The following is a 27,757-nucleotide window of genomic DNA, read 5'->3' on the forward strand; positions in this document are numbered from 1 at the left end:
AATTCCTATTACAATATTTTTTCACTTCTTAAGTGAACACATTACTCGTTTATTAGGTATGGCTTTGAAAAGAACGAGTTAAGGCATTCCTAGTAGAAAAATGATTTATAAAATAAATGACAAATTTATATTTCCTTTCAAATTGAGCTAGTAAAAAAATTATTACATTAAACTAATATTATAATTTTTTTACCAAATATAATTTAGGAAATAGCTACCAAGAAAAGTTATTTTTGATAATCTTAAATTTTTGCAAAAAATTTATACCATTCATCAGCATGATAATATTTTAACACTTAAAATAAAAAATACTAATTTAAACTTAATGGCATTTAAAAATATAATATCTACACAGTTTCTATCCGTAAAAAATACCCGAAAAAATTGACATTTAACTTGTGACGATGTGATGAATATTTTAATTACATTTTATATCAGTAATGTATCAGAATTACACATTAATATATAATGAATAACTTTAACTAAATGTGTTTAATTTAAATTTTAAAACAATAAAATACTCACGAAAGCTGATGGCCATGGGAAAAACATTCCAAGAGTGTAAATACCTAAAATTGGACCTCCCAATGCTCCGCTGATACTTAAAGCTGCCTGAAAAAATAATTATTATTAGTTACATAAAACAACAAATTTTGAAAGACATTGTTTTTTTAGTAGTACTACTGATTGTGTGCAGTCAATTATTAACCTTTCAAAATTTTTTTCATCATTCAATAATTTTTCAGAACTTTACATATTCAGTCAGAAGGTATTAACTCAGATGCAGGGTGTTTCATAATCAGCACCCACAATATGCATTTTTTAATATCCTTGTCAGAAATAAATACACTCTAAGGTTTGCAAAATAACGTTTAAACTGATGATGCTATTGACTTATGAATCACTTTAGAGAAGCAGGAAGGATAACATCACAGTCACAGTTTGATTGCTAAATGAAACTTAAAGGTGTTTCTAATATTATTTTTCGTGTTTCTAACATTATTTTTAAACTCCTTTCTGCTTTTTCTGGCAATCAAATATATTTTAATGTTTTCAGGTCCGCTTTCTCCGATAGTGATTCGTCAGATTTTGCTAGTTTTCTCGCTTATTCCTCACCTCAATCATGCTTACATATGATTCATACATTATTCTTACTTACTTGCAAAACAGTTCCAGTCATATTCTCAACCACTACTACCAAAACAATAGCAACTATTCCATAAAATAGAGCTGAAAATAAATAAATATAAATCCTTACTTCAAAATGTCGGGGATTATAGATCAAAATTTCCAAATGTCTAGACTGTTGAAATATTCGGATTTGAAATATACTATTTACATTAAGATTTCTATTAGGTTTATAAATTAATAAATCTATTGAATATCTTAATTTGCAACTGTTTTTATACGATGCTAAGTTGTGCAAGTTAATTCTTCCTGTAATTCATATATGTTTCAATGTAACATATGTTGTTGCAAAAAAATTACACGATGTTAATGTTAAACTAATTTTTTTCTGAGATATGAAATTCAACACTTAAGCCAATTTTTGTGTATAAATGATAACTTACTTTGAAACAGTTGCAAATAATTGTACAGATATCACAAACAATTGACTTACCTCACCACATATTTAAAGATGTAACTAAATTTCGCACTTTTTACTAAATTTTTTTGTTTAAATCCATAAAAACTTGTAAAAAACCATTGCATGAAAAAGTGAATCACCTTCAGTAACTTTTGATATAAAAAGGATTTTCACATATTATGTCGCAATCTATATGTTTGGAATAGCACACATTAAACAATTCAATTATTTTAATTTTTAACCGATATTGAACAGTTGACATAGATTTGGGTTCCCTCCTACAGATGTTCAACTCTGTAGCTTTGTAACTTCGGACCCGAACCAGAAGACAAGGAACTACTCTGTGAAGCCTTCGAAGAGGACTTTTTGATGGAAGTAACCACATTTGCGCGAGGTTTACGGAAAAAAAATCACGAAAACCTCCCCTAGTTCAATATGAAATAAATAGGCTGGATATAGGGTAAACCAACCAGTGAAGGAACATTTCATATATATTGATCAAAAATAAGAATTTGAAAGTTTTTCTTTAGATTGATTGGTAACAATAGCTTGCTGCCAAACAATAGGAAGTCATCTAGCAATGTTTTGCATTACCTGGTCAAATAGACTTCTCGGTAAAAATTTTTGAATTTGTTATTATCTCTGCAACACCTTGCTTCGTTGAAAAAATTATAAGGTGAGTGTTTGTATTTATATGTTTGAAGTGGAATTAATGGTTTGAAGTGGCATGTAATAGTCTTATTTTTCTCCCTGTGAAAAAGAGAATTCAAAATATAGTTATTGAAGTTACGTTTTATTTTTTTTAAAGCACCAGAGCATAATAAGGTACTGAGATAAGGGGGTGTCACTGGATCACCAAACGATGAAAAATCAGTGAAGGAACAAGTGTTCCTTTACTGGGTTTTTTTCCCAGTTAATGAAAATAAAAGAATTTTTTTAATTTTCTTGTACTTTTAGTCATATTATACATCAAAATTCTGTTGAAAAGACAAAAAGCAACTTCTAACCAGTGAAGGAACAGGCATGTTCCTTCACAAGGAATACTTCCAGTGAATGAACAGTAATGTGTGAAACATGATTTTACATGACTCTAGGATAAGTAATTCTGCTATATAGAGGACAACCGAAATTTTGTTAAGAATTGTATGAATAATTCCTGAAATAATTTCAGTTCAAAATGTTAATTTAATAGCTTAATTTATGAAAAAAATTATAATTTATATTTATTAATGGGGTGTTTACTTACATCAAATGTTAGGCAACTTAATAAACAATGTTTACAAATCGAAAACTGATTAATTATAATCATAAAAATTTTAATAGAAAATTTTTTCGCTGGCTTTTGCACCAAGATCTCCTAATAAGTTATCATTATAGGATAGCAACGTGATTATATAATTTATAAAAACTACTTTACTATGTTAGAATTTAGAAGCAAGCTCCTCAACAAAAAACAGAGTTAAACGGAAACGATACTCAATTTCTTCAGAAGCTTGAGAGGGAAATCTCTCAAGATATGTTGCAAATTTTAACGCAGCATTGACTGAAGAGTCTAATATCGAAAATGTTCAAGAGCCTGTACTTTTTTTAATATGGAAGCAGTACGTATTAAAAGAAGACCACTTGGTTAAGTCAAACTTAGGAACTGAAGCTAGTATTGATAATGAATGCATCTTAGATATCGAATTTGAAATGAGTCCTCATGCTGATCCTCTCTAAGTTGAAAAAAGAAATGATTCTATAAGTAAAATCAGTACTTCTAAAGATCCTCTAGACATAAGTCAACAAGAGATGGATTTTCCTCAAACTTCAAGACACCTTTCTCCCGTCTATTTTTGAGAAAAGCATTCTAGAAATGTTGCTGAAAAATCAGAAGTTTGGAAGAACCATTTACATTGGCCAAATATTAATGATAAAAAGAAAGGTCAAATAAGAAGAAAAACGAATAAATTACCTTTTGCACTAACTTCAGAGAAATGGCAAAAATTTTAAGAGGCTGAAAGATCTTAAAAAAAGTTAAAACAAGAGAATATGGAGAGGGGAAAAAAATAAAAAATACTTAAAAAAGATACTAATGATAATAAACAGCATCGGATGACGCAATGATTTAGATTTGATTGTCAAATTATAAGAAAGAATGATTTTTTAAAATTTTTTTGTATTTAACATCACTTTAATTTCTAGTTCATGATTACAGAAAAAAGTTAACATTTTACAAGTACTTGTATGTTATAATTTCATAAATAGTCTTGTTTTTATATATTTGTATGACTAATAATTTAATAAAGAGCATTAAGAAATAACCAAAATTAAGTGTTCCTTTACTGGGCAATTTAGTGTTCCTTCACTGGTAAGAGCTGTTCCTTCACTTGGTCTTCTTACTACTTGTTATTTGAACGTCCAAAACTTTAAAACAATATTATGTAAGTTCTCTACAATTTTTTTACATAATTTGCAATTAGTAACAAATATGTTGACACTGTCATTTAACTAAAATTGCAGATTTTGAAATTAATATGATTTTTTAAAAGGAAAGCGAAGCTTAAGTGTTCCTTTACTGGTTAGTTTACCCTACTTCAAATTTCGTTAAAAAATTAAAAAGTTCATTGAAGTTTCTTTTCTTTTTTTTTTAATAAAAGCATTTGCAACACCAAGAGTTAGTTTTAATTTGCCAATGAATCATTTCCACAAAAACACATATACCAGCATCATTTTAACTACGATTATAATTTATAACTGTTATTCCTATTTGTTCGAATTCTCATTAATTAAAAATATTTTTCATTGCAGAAATGTAATAAAATGCATAAAAACTTACCTAGAAATTTAGCTGTTCTTGTTGCTGCTAATTCGCTCATATTGGGAGCAATATAACTTCGCACTAAGTCTTCTAAAGTGTTTGCAGATAAGGAATTTAAAGAAGAAGATAACGTACTGAAACACAAATATATATATATATATATATATATATATATATATATATATATATATATATATATATATATATATATATATATATATATATATATATATATATATACATATATATATATACATATATATACATATATATATATATATATATATATATATATATATATATATATATATATATATATATATATATATATACATATATATATATACATATATATATATATATATATATATATATATATATATATATACATATATATATACATATATATATATATATATATATATATATATATATATATATATATATATTCCATTTTTCTATAACTGAGTCTCAACGTTTTATGTATTTTTAGATTGCTTTTATGATAAAAATGTTTAGGTCTGTTTTCAAGAAAAATCACAACTGTGATTTTAATTTTTTTCCTCCAGAATATTTTCTTAGTGTCATTCACATTATTTTGCTGTAAGCAGATTCAAGTCAACGAGTAATTCTGAATTAAAGAAGTTTAATCTATAAGGAGGTTGTTTTTTTGTGTGGAGATTTTAAGTTTTTGTAGTGCATATCGATCAGCACACGATTCAACGCCGTTTGCCGATCAACAATAAGATGAAAGAAAACAATAATAAAAAAAAACAATTCCCTTTCAATTGACAAAATGTAGACGTTTTGCCTAAATTTTAACACTAAATGTAAATAGTTGCTCACAATACCTATGTTCGATTATTTATTAGTCACATTCTTCTGCAATCTTTCATAAAACACATAACACTTTTTTTTATTTTTGCTATTTAAATTGGACAAGATTTATTGCAATGCGCTAGGCTAATTTAAAAAAAGTCACCAATACTTTTTCATCCTGTGGATACGCTACTTTCACACCACGAATGTGAAGTTTGCAAGACGGATAAAGCATGTTGTGGTATGCAAATGATTAGCTGATCTGCGCATTCAAGCAAAGCAGGCGACGGTAACGACACTTACAATGCGTATAAAAGAAGAGATTTGACAGTAAGTTCCTCATACAGAAATTGAATTTGAGCATTGTTCTTGGGTAAAAAAGTTTTTGTTATGCCTCGTTTAAGAAGGAGAATTGCCTACCAGCGCGTGTCTGAGTTTGATCGAAGTCAAATTGAGGTCTACCGGGATTGTTGTTTATCATACCGAAGCACTGCTGCTCGCGATGGTCGAGATGCCATGACTGTTAGCAGAATATGGAATCGATGGGCTCATGACGATCATATGGAAAGCCGTGCTGGATCTCAGCGGGCCCCATCACTAACAACCGAGGAGACAGACATGTTATACAGATGACCTCAAGGGATCGTACAGCTACGCCACGAACAGTGTGTCAACAAATGGGGTCATTTGCAAGACAGCAAGTGTCAGCGTGAACAGATCGACGACGTTTGCAGCAGGATGGACTGTCAGCACAGAGATCATGGCTTCGGCTACCCTTGATGCTACTTCACAGGCAGGAACGAATTCAATGGTGTGCTCAACGACGAATCTGGTCCCAGGAATGGCATGACGTCGTCTTTTCAGACGAACCCAGGTTCTGTATGCCAGGATGCATCATGATGGCCGCATCCGTGTTTGGCGACATCGTGGAGAACGCCCATTGGCAGCTTGCATTTGACATCGTCATACTGGCCCATCACCTGGAGTAATGGTATGGGGTACCATCGGATACACGTCTCGATCATCTCTTGTTCGCATTGCTGGCACTTTGAACAGCAGCCGTTTCATTTCTGATGTGTTAGGGCAGTTGCTCTGCCTTATCTTCGAGCCCTCCATAACGCTACGTTTCAGTAGGACAATGCACGACCGCATGTTGCCCGTACTGTCCTGACCTTCCCTGACACAGAACATGTTCGCCTATTACCATGGCCAGCACGTTCTCCTGATCTCTCACCAATTGAAGCCGCCTGGTTAATGGTTGTCGAAGGTCTGGCACGCCACTACTCGTCAGTCACTGCGGTCGATGAATTGTGGCATAATGATGAAGCTGCATGGAATGCTGTACCCATCCATGCTATCCAATCTTTGTTCGACTCGATGCCCAGGAGAATAACTGCTGTTATTGCTGCCAGGTGAGGCTGCTCTGAGTACTGATTCCTCAGGATCTATACATCCAAATATCCCGAAAATTTAATCACTTGTTTTTCAAACTATAATGTATGTGCCCAATAGATATCATTGTGTTATTTGCGTTCCTTACTAGTGTAACAATTTTAATGGCCTGTAGTACATTTTACAAGCTTCTTAGAATCAAACTATATTCCTGAGGTTAATTAAAATAAAACAATCATGCATATTTTGCTTATGCTCATTACATTGAGCTTGGAATTATTCCTTTAAGTAGAGAAAGTATAGTTTGCAAAAAATTGAGCAGTGACTGGTATATTTTCTTATTAGTCTTAAAGTATATAGGCTCACTGAAAATGGCCTGAATACAATCAGAATAATTAAGCTATTCATTACCGGTGTATTTTTAATTTATCGCTTACAAGACAAGGAAGAATCATTCAGTCAAAACCCGGTTTTTCTCGAATTTATGAATTCAGTTTACTGGAGTGTCTGACAAGAAATAGATAACGGTGTTTAACATTTATTACTTGTTATAGTTTGAACAGGTATCAACGTAGCGAAGTCGTATTTGTAAGCACACTAACTCAATATATAAAATTCAATCAATTAATAAATTTTATAGTTAAAATTTAATTGAATCCAGTTAAGTCATGTATAACAAAAGGCAAATATGTTACTTTACTTACCTTAAAGCACCACTAAATATTCCAGATACAAAAAGTCCAGGCAAGCCAGGATAATCACGCAAACTATCCATTACAAATAGAGGGAATATCTAAAATAAATAAATGTGTTTTTTCACTCTATCTATCTATCTGTATATATATATATATATATATATATATATATATATATATATATATATATATATATATATATATATATATATATATATATATATATATATATACAATATATGTAGCACTTACCTGGTTTGGTGAGCTGACTTGTTTCGTTTTTATTGGATCACAAGTTGAATAATTAACGTATATTATGAGCCCGACTAAGAGAGTTAAGGTAACACTTAGAATATTTCCTGGAAGATTCATCCATATAACCCTAAAAATACATAAAGAGGTATTTTAAATTGTAAATTTACATTCAATATAAAATAGTTTTTATTACGCGATATAATCGCTCGCAAGGTTTCAACCATTTAATGCTTGATGTTTTTTTAAGAATGAAGCTTTAACTCATATAAATTTTTTTCACTTACATTATTTGTAAACCTTCATTTATTTCACATTTTACAAAGGTAATATCAAAAATAATTTTTTTTTATTTTCTATAGTATGTACTTCATTTTAAAGATTTGTGTTTTATTTTTATATTATACTTTATAATCGGCGTTCAACAGTTGACCCATTTCTGAGTCTACGAATATCAATGTTCAGTTCCGTAGCCTAGTAATTTTAAACCCAATCCCCGAGAAAAGGGATTTCTTGACTTAAACATTGTGACAAACTAGTTTTTATAGAGATCTTTTTGATGGAACTAACCCTCATTTGAGTTTCACTGAGTGAATAACCACTAAAACTTGCTGACTCGGCTACTAAACTAAGCTTGCCTTAATGTGCCCAACGCACTTTAAAGATAGGATTCGCTTTATTATTTTTTTTTTACCGTCACAGAAGTAGATGCATTTTTGAGTAAATTGTAATAGTTTTCAATTTTTATGTGCTAATAACACTTTGTTATGTCCTTCAGAAGCATTAAACCTAATTTGATTTTTCGTCGTTAGAGAGAAATCGTTTAAATTTGAACTAGGTTGACTTCAGTTATCCAAAACTACAATGAACTCTTAACAGATACTTCACACAGATAAACCTCTTACAGGCAATTCAGAACTGGAGACGATAAATGTTAAGCAAAGAACTTAGTTCAACATTCGTAGAACATTATCACATTCTTAGCGTAATGTACGTACCTGCAATTTAATTAAAACCAGCTTCCTAAAAACAACACATCAAATAGATGCGGAAGACGAATCGCATCTATTTGATGATGTGAAAGTTAAATAAAATAAAATATTTACCAACTTGATTTTTTTTGAGTAATTTCCCAGTTGATTTTGCAACATTGAATATAAGAATGCAAATTATTTTGATAAATTAAACGCTTCTTTCTCACTCTTAGTTGTAACAAAGGCCGTTTTTAAAGAAGAATTTTTAAAAAAAAAGTATCTATCATAGATAGAAAAAGGGAAGTTTTCTTTATTTTATTTATTTATTTATTTTTGCAAACAATGGATTATGAATTAAACAAAATGTTTAATAATAATCTTTTATTTGTAATAGAAAATATTTTTAGGGCTTTGCCCGATTGTATTTTTTATCATAACTTTTCCATTGAAATTAAAATTTATATGAAATATGCACTGGGATATCGAAAATATGATTAGCGCAATTTAGAAGGAACAAGTCGTGGTGACTCAGGGGATAAAGTGCTCACCACAAGACCGCGAGAACCTTTTACGGTTAGCTAGACGACAAGGGGACTCTAACCCGTAATCCGTCTACCACTGAGGATATTTCGCATCAGCAGTGTGGTTGGTGCAAGCCGGATACGGTATTCGTATCGATCCCTGGGATTCGAACCCGGTTCACCTAATTGGAAGGTGAACGCTCTATCCCCTAAACCATCTCTGTTCTTTACAATAAATTTTATATTATACAATATTACATTATTTTATAACCGTCGTTGAATAACCGACCCTATTTTGGGTTTACGACTATAATGTTCAACTCCGTAGCCTTGTAATTTTGAATCAATCCAGAAGACAAGGAAACTTCTGGATCAGTACACCCAGAGATATTTGCTATGGGAACATGGAGGACCTTGCGACTCGACAGGTTCAGCGTGCATCAGTCACCATTTACTACACCGAGAGTCTTTGGCCGGCTGGGATCGAACCCACGACCTCTTGCACATGGGCTTCGTATACCCGATAATCGTGTTATTCAACTATATTAAATAGTTTCTGCCCACTGACAAACATATGTTTCGCCCACATATACCTCATAGTATAAAGTATCGAAATATGGAATAAAAAATATTTTTTGAATTTTCTAGACCAGACTCTACAGATAGATTAAAATGTGCCATAAGTGATTATGTTGGCTGCATTGGATGCATCATCATCATAAAAGGATTGAAATACTTTTAATTAAAGAAAGTAACAACTGCCGCATTCATTTAATAATTAAGATGCAATGATAAATATATATTTAATAAATATTTACAGACAAATAATTACTTTCCCAAATACTTACGCTTTAGCTTTAGGCAGTGTTGGTATTGTTAAAGATCTTTGAACCATTGCTTGATTTACTGCATAAATACTAAGCCAAGTAAAAAATCCACCAAATGTTAGGGACCAAAAAGTATGTCTTACTGTAGGATCCGGGTTAAAACTAAAAATGAAAAAACAATTGAATAATATACTATAAATTCGTTCGATGTATAAAAAAAAAGTTTAAATAACATACAAACTGTAAATTATATCATTTATAGCATTATATGATATTTTCATAATTATTATTCATGATGAAGACTCCTTGCTAAGAATTAAGTAAAAAAAAATCGGATCATTGGTCAAAAACTAATTTTTTAGTGTGAAAAATCAACTATGTTATAAAAATCTGACCAATTGTTAGTGAAATCAGTGGAACTATCATCATTCTTTGATTTTTGATCACTAATGTGTACATTTGTTTGACTTTTTTTACTAAAATTCTGAAAATATATGTGTTACTGGTGCAGATGACAGAATAGCTAGGTTTTTAATAATCACACTCTGGTTTGTAATATAAGTTACACATTTAATTTTAAAAATAGTATGACTAATTGCATTGAATTCTATTTTGTAACCGTGGAATGATCTTTTTATTGATTTAATGGCATAATTGTTTCTCATTATATTTTATAGAGCATACTCAAAAACTGTTATTAATTTACTTGTAAAATTACTTTTAAAATTTTCGCTTAATTTTAAAACTAAACTTGTTTTGCGTTTATTTAAGCATTAATATAATTCAAAGGTTTTTATAAAAAAGCAGCATTCAGTTTTCTTAGAATGTCAATAAAAAATTTTCTGTTTTCATCAAGCAAATTACACTAATTTTGTAATTAATTGTAGAAGTAAACCTATGAAAACTATTTTTTTAATGAAAGTTTTATAGTGCTTTCTTACTCTAAAATTGCAGTTCTGCCTCCAGCCTCTGCTTTGGACCAAACCACATCAATGCCACCGACATCTATAGCACCTTTTACAATGATCGTAATTAATGCACCAAAAATAATTATTATTTGAAAAACATCAGTCCAGATAACTGCTTTAATTCCTCCCTGAAAGTAAAATATCAATTTAATGAATAAACCCAAGAAACTGAAACGGTAAGATATTACTTGATTAAACCCTCAAAGCACACAGGTTTTTTGGAAAAAAACCGGGTAAAAAAAATCACTTTTTTATGTAAAAAAACACATTTCAGAACACAGTCCGCTCCTAGTTCAACTTGTCTTTTGGTGGACAATTTTGATATACTGCCCTTTTGTTCCATGGAAAAGGGCTATATTTTATTCTTGAATAAATAAATGTTATAGCTTACAATCCTATGTAAATGATAAATATCAATAAAACGATTTTTTTTTCTTAGCTTACACATTGTTATTTTCAATTCTCGATTATATTCGAGTGTGAAAAATTATAGCAGCATAAAATACAACGCTCGAATTATCTCGAGTGTGCCCAGTTTGGCTTGTTTAACGAGCTCGAATTAACTCGAGAGCTCAAATTAAAGGGTTAAATAACTTCATTTGCTTTTAAAATATACAGATTCGAAAAAACCGTCGACATGTTTCAAGTACTCAAACATAGGCTCTCATTTCCCAGACTTTCGGGGCGTGAATGAGAAAAGATAAAAGTAATTTGAAATAGGAAACGGAAAGTTAACAAAGAAAAGGGAAAGATAAACGTAAAAAACAATACTAGAAAATCTGAGTAGGTGAGAAATAATAAAAATTACGATGAAAAATTAGTTTTTATTGTTCTGTTTTTTCATCATTATTTTTATTCTCTCTCGGGTAATGAGGTTTTACTAGTTTTGTTTCCCCCCTTTATTTTCCATTTTTAGTACGCAACTTTACGTTTTATAATTCCAATCACTTTTATTTCTATTCATTCACGTCTGGCAAAGTCTTGAAAATGGGTGCCTATATTAAAGCGCTTGAAACATGTCGTTTTTCGAATTGGTATATTTTTAAAGTGCATAAAGTTTCTTAATCAAGTAAAATATGGATTTGCTTGAATGAAAAAATTCTTCTGGTTCAGTATAATACTAATCAAACTAAAATAATTTGGGAATTAAAAAGAAACTACTCAAACTTTAATTAAAGTAACTACACTGTTAAAAAAATGAATTCTCAAATGGTATTATAACTGATTATAAGGGATGATTTCTGTAAGATACTTCGAAATATAATTTGTCCTTCAAAGAACGGTAATATCACATGTTGTACCACTAAATTCGTCATTGAGAACGGATTTATTCTTATTTTTTATTTTTTTTAAAAGCTGTAGTCTTACATTGGGCCTTTACTGGCAGAAAAGATTTGGCGAAAATATTGATTAGATACAATGTTAAAACTAAAAACATAATTAACTCATTTGATTTCATAAAAATACGGAATATATCTTTTCTTATATGACTATGAATAATCGGAAAAAAATATTCAAAGAAAATATTTAAGAGTTGTTTGGATACCATAAGAGTGTCGTCATCATATTCGAAACACAAATTCATTGCCTTATCATTGACCATGCTAATTTTATTGTTCTGCATTAATCTGGTACTTTAACATGTTAAATATTTGCTTTTATTTCAACTCTGAAGATTTTTAAGCAGTTGTTCGAAAATAGCAACAATTTTTCGAAAATAGTATTTAGTAATAGAATTTTTTTGTCACAAAAAATGTTTAATATTTTAAAATAGTTTTGACTGACAAAATAAACGAAAATAGATTAGAAATTAGAGTATGCATTTTGTTTGACAAGATAATTTTTTTCTAACGATATTATAAACAGTTTTGCTCATCTGACTTATCTTAAAAGTTAGTACTATCTTTTCTAATCTTTATCTTCGAAATTTTTTTTTTTGAATGCAAAGTGTTCTAAAAAGACAGCTCTTAATGAATACTTTTGAATCCTTGTCAAAAATTTAGTCAAAATATTTATAATAGGGGTCACAAATTAGTTTTTAAAGGAGGGAAAAGACAAGAACACTATGGAGATTTAACAAATTACTACTGAAGAAGGTGGAAATATCGAAAGCTACTTGATTGACGCAAGGACGACGAGTTATGGTGATAATTAGAAAACACTTCCAAGGTTATCAGAGTATAAAACTGTTTTGGATGTTTCTCCTCTCGCCTTCCTCGCTAGCGATTTGATTGATTACATTGAAATTTTTATATTTTTCAAATGAATAGGAATTTGTGACCAGACATGAGTATGCTTTCTTATTTTATTTTTGACAGACATTAAAAAGTTTATATTAAGGGTTAGATTAGGGTATACCCTTTATACATCAAAAAATAATAAAAAACAAACAAAATAATCTTACTATTGTTGTATAAAATGTGCAAACAATACCAATCGATGATACACAAACCCAAAGATGTAGACCCGTTACTAAAAATAAAAACACACTTTAAGCTCTATATTTCTTCAAACTTTTTAAGAGTCGAAAAAAATTAAAACCTATTCATCTTTGAAATACTATTTACCTTGTGATAGAACAAGCGATGGTGCATAAATTACAAATGCTATATACAGCAACTGAAAAATAAAGCAAAATTACATTAGTGAATTTTAAAGTTTTCCATATAATTTCAGCTCAAAAATTTCAATTACATTTTCACGTAAATACGCATTTAGTTAAAAAAAAACTTAGAAGATAATTTTTAGAGAGCTATGCATTTTTGAAACTTCTAATGATTTTCGTTAGTAAGGAAGCCATTTTTTGGGATAACATGTTGATTGTTGAAAATTACAAGGTGCCTCTATTAATTTCCAGGATTGATCAAAAAATATATCAAGTGGATTATATTCCTATTTAAAATATTCTGAAGCTACCTCCACATGCCGTAATAAACTTCTGTTCTCGACTTTAAAAGTTTAAAAATCAACTCCGCAGTAACTCATTGGTTAGAGAATCGTACGTCTTTCCGGAGAGGTCAGGGTTCGATTCTCGTCTCCGGTAGGACTCACCAAGTATATGCGATATACGTGAACGTAAAATTCGGGGAATCGAAAGTCTTACAGTCTATCACCACGGGTGCAGAGATCTGGAGAAAATTTCCTTTCCCATCAGATCTATGTGTAAATGAGGAAGTGACCTCATGAATGAGTGGTGCTGCCATCTATCCGTGGGGTTCTGAGGTAAGATGAACTTTCACCCTTGCGTTGCTCTTTTCTCTTACGAGAGGCGCACATCCGGACGTAATTCGCAAAAGGCCAATGGCTAGTCAGCTTGGCTTGTCTAAGGGCCATACGAAATAACAATAATCAGTTACAGAATCAACTTTTGAAGTCCTCTATCGGAATGATCTTCAATTCTGATATTCTTAATGTCTTCATTTTCAAACTTATAAATCATATTCGGCAAGGACATTTAAGACTGACTTCATATTCCCTTTATAAAACTTTTCAGGTTCAGTATCAAAAAGTCGGTAAGAAATTTGTACGAAGATTATGATGAATGATTCCTCTTTTCAACATACGTTATCTTTAAGGGATCACAGAATCTTTAAAACACGTAAAGAAAGAATATTTCGAATGAGGACTTCAAAAGTAGTTTTTGAAGCTTTTTCTTCCAAGTTCAAAAATATATTATAGCAGGCGGAGATTGCTCTGAAGCATATTAAATGCGTATGTGACACGCATAATATTTTCAGGAGTTATTAGATTAGTCTTAGAAATTAGAAACCACATCTTGCATAAAATGCCAAGTAATCGACATAAAAATAATCGGATTGTGTCTTAATTGGTATTTTTAATTATTAAAAGAAAGAAAAATCATACATGCTAACAGTTACAAGTTTCCCACAAAATGAAATACCTTTACCAATGATAACATATTACAACTGAAAAAACAATAGATGAAATCAGTTTATTCGTTTCAATTTCGTTCTAGGTAGTAGCTTGCACACGTATCACATTATCGATTCACGACTTTGGTACGCTGTACGACATGGTATTTTCAAAATTTCTTAAGAAAAATTATTTTAAGCAAGTCTCGGCATTATTGTCAATGTAGTTGGTTTAAGATACAGTCAGATTTAGAGTGAGTGCATAGTCCAAGCCACGATGGCTCATCGTTTAAGGCACTAAAATGCCATTCTGAAACACTGTGGTTCGACCTCCGGTGGCGGCTGGTAGCCATCACAGCTTCAGATTGATGGATACCAGCTTGCCTGGGAAGTAAAGGCAATCTGTGCAGAATGGTGATCATATTGCCACCGTTACGTCTTTAGTAACAAAATCATGTAGCCTTAACCTTATTGCACAGTCCAAGCCATAATGGCTCAGCACTTAAGGCACTAAACTGCCATTTTGAAACGCTGGGGTTCGAATTCCGGTGGCGGCTGGAAGTAGATTCAGTTTTAGATCTATGAATTCCAGATTATCTTGAAAGTAAAGGCTATTGGTGCACAATGATGACCATATTGCCGCCATTGCGTCGTTAATCATTAAATCGTGGAGCCTCAACTTTCCTGATTCGCTCTGGCTGTCGCACGAAAGCTTTACTTTTTTTAATGCATATTACTCCAAAGTGAGATGAATAATGTAAATTTAAAACTTTCTGTTGCTTATTTAGAAAAAAAAAATAAACATCATAGATTAAAAACTGAATTGTGATGGCATTTTGTCTCAAATAACTTACCTGCGAAATTGTAGATATGACAAAACACACTGTTCTAATAAACTTGTTGTATCTTTTTTCCAAGTACTAAAGAGAAAAATCATTTTTATAATCAAAAAGGCATGTTACAAATTTTTAATCAAATTAATAATTTGAACTTTAATATTGTTACCTCGTTAACTGATGATACTTGCAATTTGTAGAATAAAGGTACATAAATATGAGCTACTATTGGTAACATGAAACAATATGAAATATTGATTAACCAATATTGTATACCAAATTGGTAAGATTCTGCTGGTAAACCAAGCAAAGTTATAGCAGATAGAAAAGTTGCTAAAACGGATAAACCAACTGGTATAACGTTCATTGTCTTTCCACCAAATAGAAATTCTTTGGTAGTATTTTGTTTCCTGCCAGATATTGCGTAAAATACGCCTATACCGGCAGATACTCCAAGCATGGCGATGCATACGCCATAATCTGGTAGATCAAACTTTCGATGACTTTGAGTGTCTTCACTTTCCATGTTTGTAGCAAAGAATTAAAGTTTCTCCATACAATCTGAGGAAAAGAAAAATAGAATTAAATTGTATGGTGCATGGTGTATCAAAATGCTTATTTATTTATTAAAATGTAAACTAAGCATAATAGAGTAACAGAAAAAAAACTTATAAGCATGAATGTTATTATTTTGCCTAACCAAACTAAGTTGAAACAACTTTACGGACTCAAAAATTATTTCACGCCCAGCTCATATATTTATTTAATATGTGTATATAAAGTGAAATATTTGTCTGCGATATAAAATATCGTCGGTGAGCTTTTTATTCTGGACATAGTTCAAAGTGAGTGTTTCAGAAAACGGACACAGCTTAAAATGCGTGTTTAAAAAATGGACATAGCTTTTTAAGGAAATGCACATTGCTACTTAAGAAATGGACATAGCTATTTAAGGAAATGGACATAGCATTGATCCTGTCTTTTAAACTTCTCTGATGAAAATAGGTCTTTTTTTAAAGAATAAACTAATCAATCCAAATAAATTCCTCATGTGATGTAGTCCATTTACCTAAATCACTTTATTTTAACTTACATTTTTCTAAAATTAGTCTTTTTAAAAAGACAGTTTTTTTTTGAAAAACAGTTCATTCATCAAGGTTGTCACGGGTCCTATAAATTTATAATCGTGGTTTTAAATTCATGATGCACAAATTTTGATTTTTTAAAACTACTGTATTGTTTAGTGTACTAAATACGAGGAGATGCTTGAAAAAGTACATCTGTAATATACCCAGCCACCCAGTTTGGAAGGTTAATATATAATCCAACGGCCTTCAACGACTCGCTTTCTTTCTTAGAGATTTTCCTCTGTAGTTGGTTGCAATTAAAATGCAAACATCTATTTTTTTTTAAAGTTTGTTACCTAAGCAATAAAAAAGTCAAAAATCATGTTTTTATTTATTTAAAAAATGCCGAACAGGAGAGCGGGTTGTTAAAAGCGACTGGATTGTAAAATCGCGTCTGGAACTTTGCCCCGCAATGGATAAGCTTTGTGTTTAAAAAAGCAAGGAAAAGTAAGCATGAGATTCCTCGTTTTGTAGTTAAATTTAAGTTGAGGATTGAAAAAGTGCATTTTATGCTGAGTTTATTTTCTTAAGCACACACTTCGAGCTATATCCATTAACAAAACGCATTTTGAGCTTTGTCCAGAATAAATGGCTGGCCGATGTTTTATTATATATATGCAATGTAAGCTTCATATATATAATTCTATAAAACAGAAGCTATGGAATATATTGCGATAGATAATAAAACTCATACATAAAATCTTCCCAAGAGCTATAATTGTAATCTATAGTAAGACATTAATATATAATATAATAAGTATTAATAATTTACAATAAAATATGAACAAGGGAAACATATCCGTATTCGACGGTATTGTTAATTCATTTAGTGTGATGGCTAGGCTTGCTACTCAGCACATTACTTTACAACTTGTGAAAAAGATTGATATTAATTACAATAATATAAAGTATTAATAATTTACAATAAAATATGAACAAGGAAAACATATCCGTATTCGACGATATTGTTAATTCATTTAGTGTGATGGCTAGGCTTGCTACTCAGCACATAACTTTACAACTTGTGAAAAAGATTGATATAGCCCATCCTATTTTCTTTTATTTGTTTTCGTGTGGTATTTTCTGTTTAGAACAGCAATCAGTGAAGACTTAACTTTGCACTTTTAACTAGCAAACGAAATAAGAGCCATTAAACATTTTTTTTAATTTTTGAAACGCAATACATCCATACCTCTGTCAACTCAAATTTAGCTCCTCCCTCGCTTTAAACAGCAACTGATTACTATTAGAGGATTAATATCAGACTTGACGACACGGTCACCTCACAGTTTTACTTCTAATCACAGTTTTACTTCTACTGACGACACGGTCACCTTACAGTTTTACTTCACATCCCCAGGGTGCCGCGACACGCTCTTCGTGAACCCTTGTCATACACTAATGATTTTATCACTGCATCAGTTTTTTTCAGTAACTTATGTTGATACGATTACAATTGGTCTATGTAATCGTATTAGAATTAGAATTTTCAGGCCTAGAAATAAGAAAATAGTTGATGTAAAGAATTTAACTTTATGAATTGTCACTACTTTGTAAAATTAATTGTAATATAAAACTGTAATATGAAATTGATTAATGGTGAGCGGTACAAAATATAGGAACTCTTTTCTAAAAGAAATTACATATTTAATTGTTACTTTAATATTTCAAGGTTGGAGAAGTTACGTAAGTTTATTGAATAAACTATTTCACCTTAATAGTCAATACTGTAGTGCAATAGAAAAATAAACGTAAGTGACATAAAATTCAAAATTTAGATTTTAATGTATTTGGCATTTTAGTATGATAACTATCCATTAAAAATAATTTTTTTTCGAAAATAAATTCTATTTTATTCGTTTTTTGAAAATCTATTTTAGAGTTCATAGTATTAGCAATATTAAGAACATAGTTGTCAAACCTCTTTTCTGGAAATCTATTGCAAAGCACTTACGTTGTTAATTGCAAGGCAGTATAATAACCTTATTTTTAAGCACCTAATTATTTATTATTTAAATTTCATTTAAATGACAGAGAATTTTTTCTTATTTAGATGGGGTTAAAAAAAATAAAAATTGCTTGATATTTATATTGTTGAAAGCTCTGAATTTTTAAATTTTGGGGTGATTTTTATTTACTTCAAATTAGTATTCATGTATTAAATACTGCAATAGTTAGTTCGTAAAGAAGAAAGAAAACTAAAATAATAGTTAAGAAATGCAACAAAAAAATTATAAAATATATATTTGCAGTTAGGCAATTTAAAATAACACATTTTAAAAATTAAATTATGTTCACGTTATATAATAATAATGAAAAATACTGCCATTAATTTATAAAATAAATTTATTTATTTCTCTTAGTAAGCATACAATTTTAATCAACATGGGGCTAAGAGAATAAAAAATATTTAAGTATCAATATCATTCAAAAATTCATTATCTTAAAATACCAGCATTTAATTTTTTTACATCAAATTAAGATTCATTTATAAAATATTTTAATAATTAGTTTAAAATGACAAACAAAACTAAATTGCTAGTCAAATATGCAAAAAATTATGAATATATGTGAAGTTAAGCAGTTTAGATGATATATTTGAAATTAAGTAGTTTAAAATATTATATAATTTTATAAAAATAAATTATATTAGTCACATTTTATGCATGAAAACAGCTTCAATAAATTTTATAAAACATTCATATTAATATTAATTTTTTTATTTAATTAAATAGGCGAAGGATTTTATCTGATTTAGATAAAACAAATTCCATAGCAATATCATCTACAACGCTACATCACGAAATACCAGCGTACTATTTCCTTACTTTTAGTTAATTTTCATTTATCAACTATAATATTTCAATAATTTTTTCTTATTGACGAGAAAGAAACTAAAATGTTGATAAATCATACAAGGAATAATAACTATTTGAAGTTATTGAATTTAAAATATTACACAATTCAAAAAAATAAATTATTTTCACTTTGTTTAAATGATAATCTGAAGTACTACTATTAATTTATAAAATAAAATAATACTTACTATCAATTCTTGTTATGTAAATGTTAACTTCACGGAAAATATGAACTTTAATCCATGATGAAGAAGATTAATAGAACAAACAATCAGTGAAACTGCGAATTAAGAAGAGTGTAAAGTAGAGAAAAGTTGTTACCTCCTAAATACAGCCCCTTTCACAAAATTCAACCAAGCAAATCATTTCACCTTAATCGAGCAACTGATAGATGACATTGATATTGGATTTGATAGAATTTAACTCGTAATAAAAACAATACCTGGAAATAATTATTTATTGTAATGAAAATGCATATTGGCATATCTGCACACCTTAAAAATCTAAGCTTGACATTTTTTAAATTCTACTGATTCTTTATATTAAAGTTATTTTAGTAGTAAATAATAATGCGTGTATTTAAAAATTGCACCGACCACAGTGCTGACGTGAAATATCCTCAGTGGTAGACGGATATGGGTTAGAGTCCCTTTGCCGTCAGACTAACGTCAGGCTAACCGTGGGAGTTTCTCGTGGTCTTCCTCTCCATGTAGCGCAAATGTGGGGTTAGCTCCATCAAAAAGTCCTCCACGGAGGCAAAATTCTCCCAATATTCGATCCAGGAGTCCTCTCTTCTGGACTGGATTCAAAATTACAAAGCTACGGAGTTGAGCATAAGTAGTCGTAAACCCATAAAATTAGGTCGGCTGTTCAACGACGGTTATAAAATAAAATATTCCTGTTTTAAATAGAATAGCATCATACATCTGACATTAATGAAATTGTTTTCTTGGTGAAAGTGCCTAATCTTGAAGGAATTTTCTCTTAACACTGATAATACATTTAAAAAAATTATTGCCTCTCTTTGCAGCTATTTTTAAGTTTAAAAGGTGATCTAATATAACGCAATATATGTATAATATTATATTATATATTTTATTATATTAGGTCATCAAGGATGAAATTTGTGGGCTGAATATGTCAACTTTAGCAGTTAATTATTTGTCGTTGGATCAAGATTCTACCGTTTTTCTTCTCTAGTTAAAAAGTTACACGTCTCACCTGCTTAACGAAATAATATGAAACTATAAAAAAATATAAAAAGCATTGTTTTTAAATTTATATCTTAATTTTTTTTCATAAATTTGCACTATTATAAAGTATAAGTTCTAACTTTGAACTGCGGTATTGCAGGTCATAATAAACACTATTGTATTTGGCTCTAGTGTTGATTGAACAAGGAGGAAACACCAAATCAAAATCCAAAGCGTAATATTCATTAAAAAAAAGCTGATGATGGTAGTTGGCAGATATGCAAATACTTCATCAGACTTTTCAGAAAAATGCTATAAGCCGTACACAAGTTCTCGAGTGATTTGGTCGCTTAAATGTCGCGAGATGAGTGTCAAAGATTATGATCATTTTGGGTGCTCTTCTAAATCTAACACCCTGAAAACGTTGAAAAAATCCGGAAAACAATCAACGAGGATCGTCTTTTCACGATCGACCAATTTTAGAAAAAACAAAGAGTGAGTTGGAGAGCGTGTATGTGGATTTTGACCTAGGATTTGAAAGTAGGACGCCCAAGCGCATACGGTCTTACAAGTGACCCACTATGGGTGACTTCTTATGGGTGATTTGTCATTCCCTACCCTCCGTATTCACCAGACCTAGTCCCATGCGTCTTTTTCCTATTGCTGAGAATGAAGATAAATCAAAAAGGGACTAATTCAGTTTTGTGATTTAAATTTTCATAGTTAAAATGATGTGAAAATTTGAAACCATAGCAAAAATTGTAAACACTTAATAATAAAAAATAATTATAAAAACTATTTTAGCGTAGATATTTGCTAGGATAAAGTTGAAAATTTTTACAATTTTTCCAAGTGTGCACAAATAAATGACCATATTTAAATTAGCACTTCAAGTCATTGAGATTGTATTTTAGTGCATAACAATTTGATCAAAAGTTATCATGGTGTTCATTTTTGATTTTGCTTATTGTACAGCGTGCAAAATAAAAACAAAAGAGTCCCAGTGCTTGAAATTCTGATAATTAGATCAACAGTTATTCAGGACGTTCACTTTTTTCTTTAAATTTATTTTACACACTGAACAGTGTGCCAAAATAAACGGACCACCCTGCGTAATTTTGATCTAATAATCGGATCTTTACGTTTTGCGACTCAATGGTTCGAGGGAATTTCCTCTAATATGCTAATTAATCAGTGCAGACGATATTATGAAATCAGACACAAAAACGTACTTTCTCTGAACATACATACCTTTTCTTCAATGAATTCTGATTTCTGACCACCAAAATATAGGGGGTAGAAGCAATCTAAGAAATATGGTCCTCATAGTTTGGCCAGGAGAGTGATCCAAAGTTTGGACCCTTTAATGTTCATTTTACTTTTTGTGTACTTCGCCTATCTCGAGAACTTTTTAAGAGAATTGAAAAATTTTTGGATTTATCTCTTTTTCTAAACAATGCGTACGCCCCACAAAAAAAAAAACTTTGGTCAATTCAGCTGTTTCGCTGCCATATTCGAGTTTTGAATTAATTAAAAATTGACTATTCATCTCGGAAGGAGGAAATTTTTGAAAAATTGATGCCCAATATTTTAAGCATTTATAAGGGAGCTTTAGAAATTTTTTAGATTCTATGCTAGTGCATGAAAATCTAATTATTCAGGGTTAAAAATGCCAAAAATTCTGACTAATAAAATTCAAAATTTTATTAAAAGAAATTGAAATTAGCAAATTAATACAGCATATTTTTGTTCAGTTCGTGAATGTAAGTGAATGTTTTGGAGTTTATTATAAATAATTTGAAATGTAATTCATAGTTTTAGTTACGAATGAATCATTAGGAAGATAATAAATAAATTAAATAGAATGGTTGTTGTTGTTGTTCATTTGCGTCGCACTGGAGCTGAACAATGGGCTATTGGCGACGGTCTGGGAAACATCCCTGCGGATGATCCGAAGACATGCCATCACAATTTTGATCCTCTGCAGAGGGGATGACACCCCCGCTTCGGTAGCCCGACGACCTGCACCCGAAGTCGAGCACTTTACGGTAGCACAGTTCAACGAGGACCAATACCGCACACCCTCGGTCCCCTGGGATTAAATAGAATGGAGTTTCAACCAATTTCTACATATTTAGTCGCCGGTGGCATTCCTGAATTATTAGAAATGGAAGGGATTCAGTTTTTTTTACTGAATTCGTGTGGTCATACATCGTTTGCATGAATTAAAATCAAAGCAGCACAAAATGAAAAATTTATGTCTTAAAATGACTTCAATCCGTTTAATTCCCTTAATGATCTTTAAAATGTTTCCGGCTTCTGTGGTATTATCTTAGAAATCAAAACAATCTGGTAATAATTTATGGAGGAATTTTTGTAATATTTCAATTCAATATCAAATGTAATTTTTTTGTCTGTTAATTGACGATGCAAAAATAATCATAAAAGAAAACTTATAAATATTGAAAAAGTTAACGAAAGTAGTAGTTTCCCGATCAAATATACCATTATTTACCTTTTAAATCTTTATAACATAATCAAGATTTTTTTAACTTAGTTTCATTAGGACCAAATATATTATTATTTACTTTAATAATATACATAATATATTTAAGGTTTTTTTTAACTCAGTTTCATTGGAATCAAATATACTGTATAATGCTATATGATATATTCAAGGTTTTTTAACTTAGTTTTATTAGGATCAAATATACTATTATTTACTTTACGAATCTATTTACAAGGCTATTTAACTTAGTTTTATTGAACTTTGCTTCCACATGACAATTAAATATTTTGTTGCACCCACGAAATTACAGAAGAAATTTACGGATTAGTATTCGATTTCCTCTCCTTTGTTTTATTTTTCATGGTTCAGAAAAAAAAATCTATTTTCAGCACAATTTAAACTGCAGAATAGATATAAAACATGAGAGAAGCTTAAAACTTAAGCTTTATCTGAATAATTATGAGATTAAAAGATTATAATGACATTTAAGTGAGAAATTATCACTTACCCTAATGAAGTATTTTAATTTCACTTTATATCTTTTTTTCCAGCTCAATCTAAATGAGATGTAAAAAGTAAATGCCGTTACAAAGTTCAGAAGAGAAAAAGAAATGTATTTGACCTATTGCCACTGGCTAAAATGCTTGCGTGCATTTCTGAGTTTTTGAATGACTTTTACTTCTACTAATAACAGGTTTCTAGTTCAAGTAACAAATTTCGATTATATATTTGTGATTTATATATTTTTTTTCCATAAAATATTGACTTTCACTTGATTTATTTTCGTTTTTGACCCCGGATATCTTTGGTGTCAAAAACTGATCATCACCTAAGATATGTATGTAGGTCAATAAATCTCGGAGAAACATTGTTTTAGGTTCATATACTACAAATATGTAATAAGTTAAAAATATTTGAAAAAAATATATTAGAATTGCAAACAGATATCAACATTTTGTTTACATGACTCAGAGACAGATAAAATAGGATTTATTTAGACTTCCGGGGTATAAAGTTTCATTTTTAAGATTTTAATAGGTTAAAGTTACAGATTAAGATCAATAAACTAGGTTTATTTAATGAAATCGAATAATATTTATCATTTAATCAACTAATGATGATAAAACTTTAAGAAAAAATAAGCAATAAGGGTACGTGTCATTTAAAAATCGAGATTTTATTAAAAAATGAATTAAATAATTTTTCACAATAATTATGTTTATAATTTTGTTATTCTAGCTCGTCCCGCAGTGAACTGATCGTTAAGACACGGTTCCCAGCAAATCACCGAAGTCAAGCATCACTGGCTACGGTCAGTGTGCGGGTGGGAGACCACTTGGATCAGTCTACGTAGGGACCGAGGGTGTGCGGTATGGGTCCTCGTTAAACTGTTCGACCGTAAAGTGCTCGACTTCACGTGCAGGTCGCTAGGCTACCGAAGCGGGGGTGCCATCCCCTCTGTAGAGGATCAAAATTGTGATGGCATGTCTTCGAATCATCCTCAGGAATGTTTCCCAGACCGTCGCCGATAGCCCATTGTGCAGCTCTAGGGTGACGTAAATGAACTACAATTTAATACATTGTGATGAATTTGATAATACAAGAAATTAAGCTAGAAATATTGATTGATGCATAATGAAATTAGAGCATAACATTGGAAGGTAAAAAACAAATAATTATTTAGCTAATAAAATGAACTTTTTCCTAAATTAAACTGCAACAAAAAGAACGAAAAGTTAAACTTACAAACATAAAAAAAAGAATTCTAATCATAAGCTAGCTGGCGTTGTGCCCATGTCCAAAAGATTTTGAGTTCGATCACCCCTGACCAAAGACTTCTCGTGTACTAAATGATGCTGGTGCATGATAAATTTGTCGGGGTCACAAGTGCCTACAAGTTCCTATAACAAATCAGTACCTCTGGGGGTACTGGATCAGAGATTGATCGTGCTCTGAATCAAATCAAAATTACGATTTGAAGATGAATGGGCAGTGTGTTAATGTGTCCTCCCTGTAAGATGGGATGTGACCCATGCATGTTGTCTCCGGATGATCCTCAGTTATGTTTTCCATACCATCGTCAATAACTCATTATGCAGCTCTTGTTTAACGTAAATAAAAGTACCAAAGACCAACTTCTTTTATCATATGATGATATCAAAAATAAATAATTCATGCTCATATAAACCATGTAGCAAAAGCATCAGCACTTCAGATAAAAGATTTTGCTTGAATATCGTAATTAACTATACACTTTTTAACTCTCACTTCTTTTTTATTCCTAAAAAATGTTGTTATGTTGCAAAAGAGTTTGTGATAGTGGGTTCGAGTAATGATCAAAAGAAGACGGATTCGTGTACTTGTCTGTAGCTATAGTTTTAAATTTCGTTGTTTGTTTATTGAATGCTGCCCTGAGTCTGAATAATGCATCAATATCTGTGGCTTAGGCTATGGGGTTCTTGTTTGCTTATTATAGGGGTCTTGCTAACTATTTAGTCAAAGCTTTCGTCCCGTTGAGTGCTTTACATACACACTCATTTATATATATATATATAAGTTAAAAAGTTGAGAAAATATGGAAAAAGACAAGAGAAGAAAATTATTAACAATAATTTTTTAAAAGTATTTAAAAAACATAATTTTTAATACCTTAAAAAAAAAAAAAATTAAAATTTGGAAAACAAAACTAAGAAAAGATATAATCTCTTCATCAGCTCACACGATTATATCCGCAAAAGGAGTGCTTTCTAATATTGTATTAATATAGCCAAAGCAAAATATATCAATACAACAGTGTGAGGAGCACTCAAAAAAATTTTAACTAAATTGGAACACATTAAGTAAAAAATATGTACGGAAAAACAAACAAATATATCAAGCAAAAAACTGAAAATAAAATGTAAAGAGATTAGAGAACAGTACTCGAAAGGAAATCTACATAGTGAGGAGCGAATTAAATGAACTTACGCGTACCGGAATCTTTCAAGAATGATTTATAATATTTTCGTAATAAGATTGCCAGATTACAATATATGAAAACAGAAGCATAAATAAAGTGATATCTTATGGCACGTTCTTACTGCAAAAATGAAGCGCGTCTAATTTGTTAGTTACCTTGGGTGGGTCCGAAAATGGATGTGCGCAAGGTAATAAAAAAAAACAGGAAAATTTAAAGTTTGTAATTAAAAAGTTTGATAATTAAAACAATTATTTAAAAAAAAACAGGATTTACTCGTTTTGAATTAATTTTTAGCAGGAGCCAAATTATTATTGCTGCTGAAATCCAAAAATTAGGCTCAAAGAGCAATGCCCTAAACACACGAAATTAGAAGACCAACTAAAAACGGAAACAAAACGAAAACGAAAGTAAGATAATATGTGACAGGGCATAACATATTATCTTACTTATATATATATATATATATATATATATATATATATATATATATATATATATATATATATATATATATATATATATATATATATATATATATATATATATATATATATATATATATATATATATATATATATATATATATATATATATATATATATATATATGTGTGTGTGTGTGTGTGTGTGTGTGTGTGTGTGTCCCGCAGTGGACTGATCGTTAAGACACGGTTCCCAGCAGATCACCAAAGTCAAGCATTACTGGCTGCGGTCAGTGTGCGGGTGGGTGACCACTTGGATTAGTCTGCGTAGGGACCGAGTGTGTGCGGTATTGGTCCTCGTTAAACTGTTCTACCGTAAAGTGCTCGACATTGCGTACAGATCGTCGGGCTACCGAAGCGGGGGTGCCATCCCTTCTGCAGAGGATCAAAATTGTGATGGCATGTCTTCGGATCATCCTCAGGGATGTTTCCTAGACCGTCGCCAATAGCCCATTATGCAGCTCCAGTGTGACGTAAATGAACAGCAACAACAACAGCATGAACGGTTATCAAAAACTTTCAGAAAAGAAAAAAAAACGATTCTTACAGAAAATCATGAAACAGGCCATAAAATTTCCCTTGGAGTACTTGATTTTTGTTCCAAAATTTTTTGAAAGACAGCTCCTCAAATGCTTCTCTTTTTTTCTCGTTTTGTTTGATTATTTGGTTCTCCGATAACAGCAAGTAATTGCGGTAGGTAGTGCACATTTCGTGAATATTGTAATTTGATTTCTATTCTTAAAAAAAATGCAATGTCATTTTATTTACATTGCCATCTGTCGGAAAATGTCTGAACAAAAGCATTAGTTCTCGAAGGAAAGAATTATGCCCTGTCACATAAATTGGTTGCAAAATTTTAAAAAAAAATTTAATTGCTTTTTTTTAATCTTAAATGTTTTTCAGCGTCGAATTTTTGAAATTCGTTTGTCTGGTTAATGTGTTCTTGTAAATAATGGTTTAGTTCTATGAGTAAATAACAAATAAGTAACTATTAGTGTTATTTTGTAATTTAAAAAGAAATTGTTAAGAGTTATTAAGAAGAACTATATTCAGATCTATATCATTTTGTTAAGAGTTATTTTCACA

The 27,757-nt window shown here is 30.5% G+C and overlaps 1 protein-coding gene across 6 annotated transcripts in view; it reads right to left on the minus strand.

Annotated features, from left to right (window-relative positions):
• Nucleotides 1-27,757, minus strand: part of LOC107451061 (sodium-coupled monocarboxylate transporter 1) — a 38,814-nt gene that overhangs the window by 10,147 nt on the left and 910 nt on the right. Inside the window, exons 1-14 of one of the 6 annotated variants that reach the window (XM_087154406.1) lie at nucleotides 23,740-24,240; nucleotides 19,851-19,971; nucleotides 17,864-18,166; nucleotides 15,714-16,105; nucleotides 15,563-15,628; nucleotides 13,404-13,455; nucleotides 13,241-13,308; nucleotides 10,810-10,964; nucleotides 9,890-10,030; nucleotides 7,547-7,676; nucleotides 7,304-7,392; nucleotides 4,407-4,522; nucleotides 1,160-1,230; nucleotides 526-612 (exon numbers count right to left, since the gene is read on the minus strand). In XM_087154406.1, the coding sequence (XP_087010532.1) occupies nucleotides 526-612; nucleotides 1,160-1,230; nucleotides 4,407-4,522; nucleotides 7,304-7,392; nucleotides 7,547-7,676; nucleotides 9,890-10,030; nucleotides 10,810-10,964; nucleotides 13,241-13,308; nucleotides 13,404-13,455; nucleotides 15,563-15,628; nucleotides 15,714-16,070 (1,332 nt within the window). In that variant the 5' untranslated portion in view covers nucleotides 16,071-16,105; nucleotides 17,864-18,166; nucleotides 19,851-19,971; nucleotides 23,740-24,240. Of the gene's footprint in view, nucleotides 1-525; nucleotides 613-1,159; nucleotides 1,231-4,406; nucleotides 4,523-7,303; nucleotides 7,393-7,546; nucleotides 7,677-9,889; nucleotides 10,031-10,809; nucleotides 10,965-13,240; nucleotides 13,309-13,403; nucleotides 13,456-15,562; nucleotides 15,629-15,713; nucleotides 16,106-17,863; nucleotides 18,167-19,717; nucleotides 19,972-23,739; nucleotides 24,241-27,757 lie in introns of those variants that run through there. The other 5 variants (XM_087154404.1, XM_087154408.1, XM_087154407.1 and 2 more) reach the window with 5 other exon arrangements.

The sequence above is a fragment of the Parasteatoda tepidariorum genome, chromosome 11 (assembly GCF_982258835.1).
Source record: "Parasteatoda tepidariorum strain Cologne lab strain chromosome 11, Ptep-v5.0, whole genome shotgun sequence".
NCBI classification, from domain to species: Eukaryota; Metazoa; Arthropoda; class Arachnida; order Araneae; family Theridiidae; genus Parasteatoda; species Parasteatoda tepidariorum.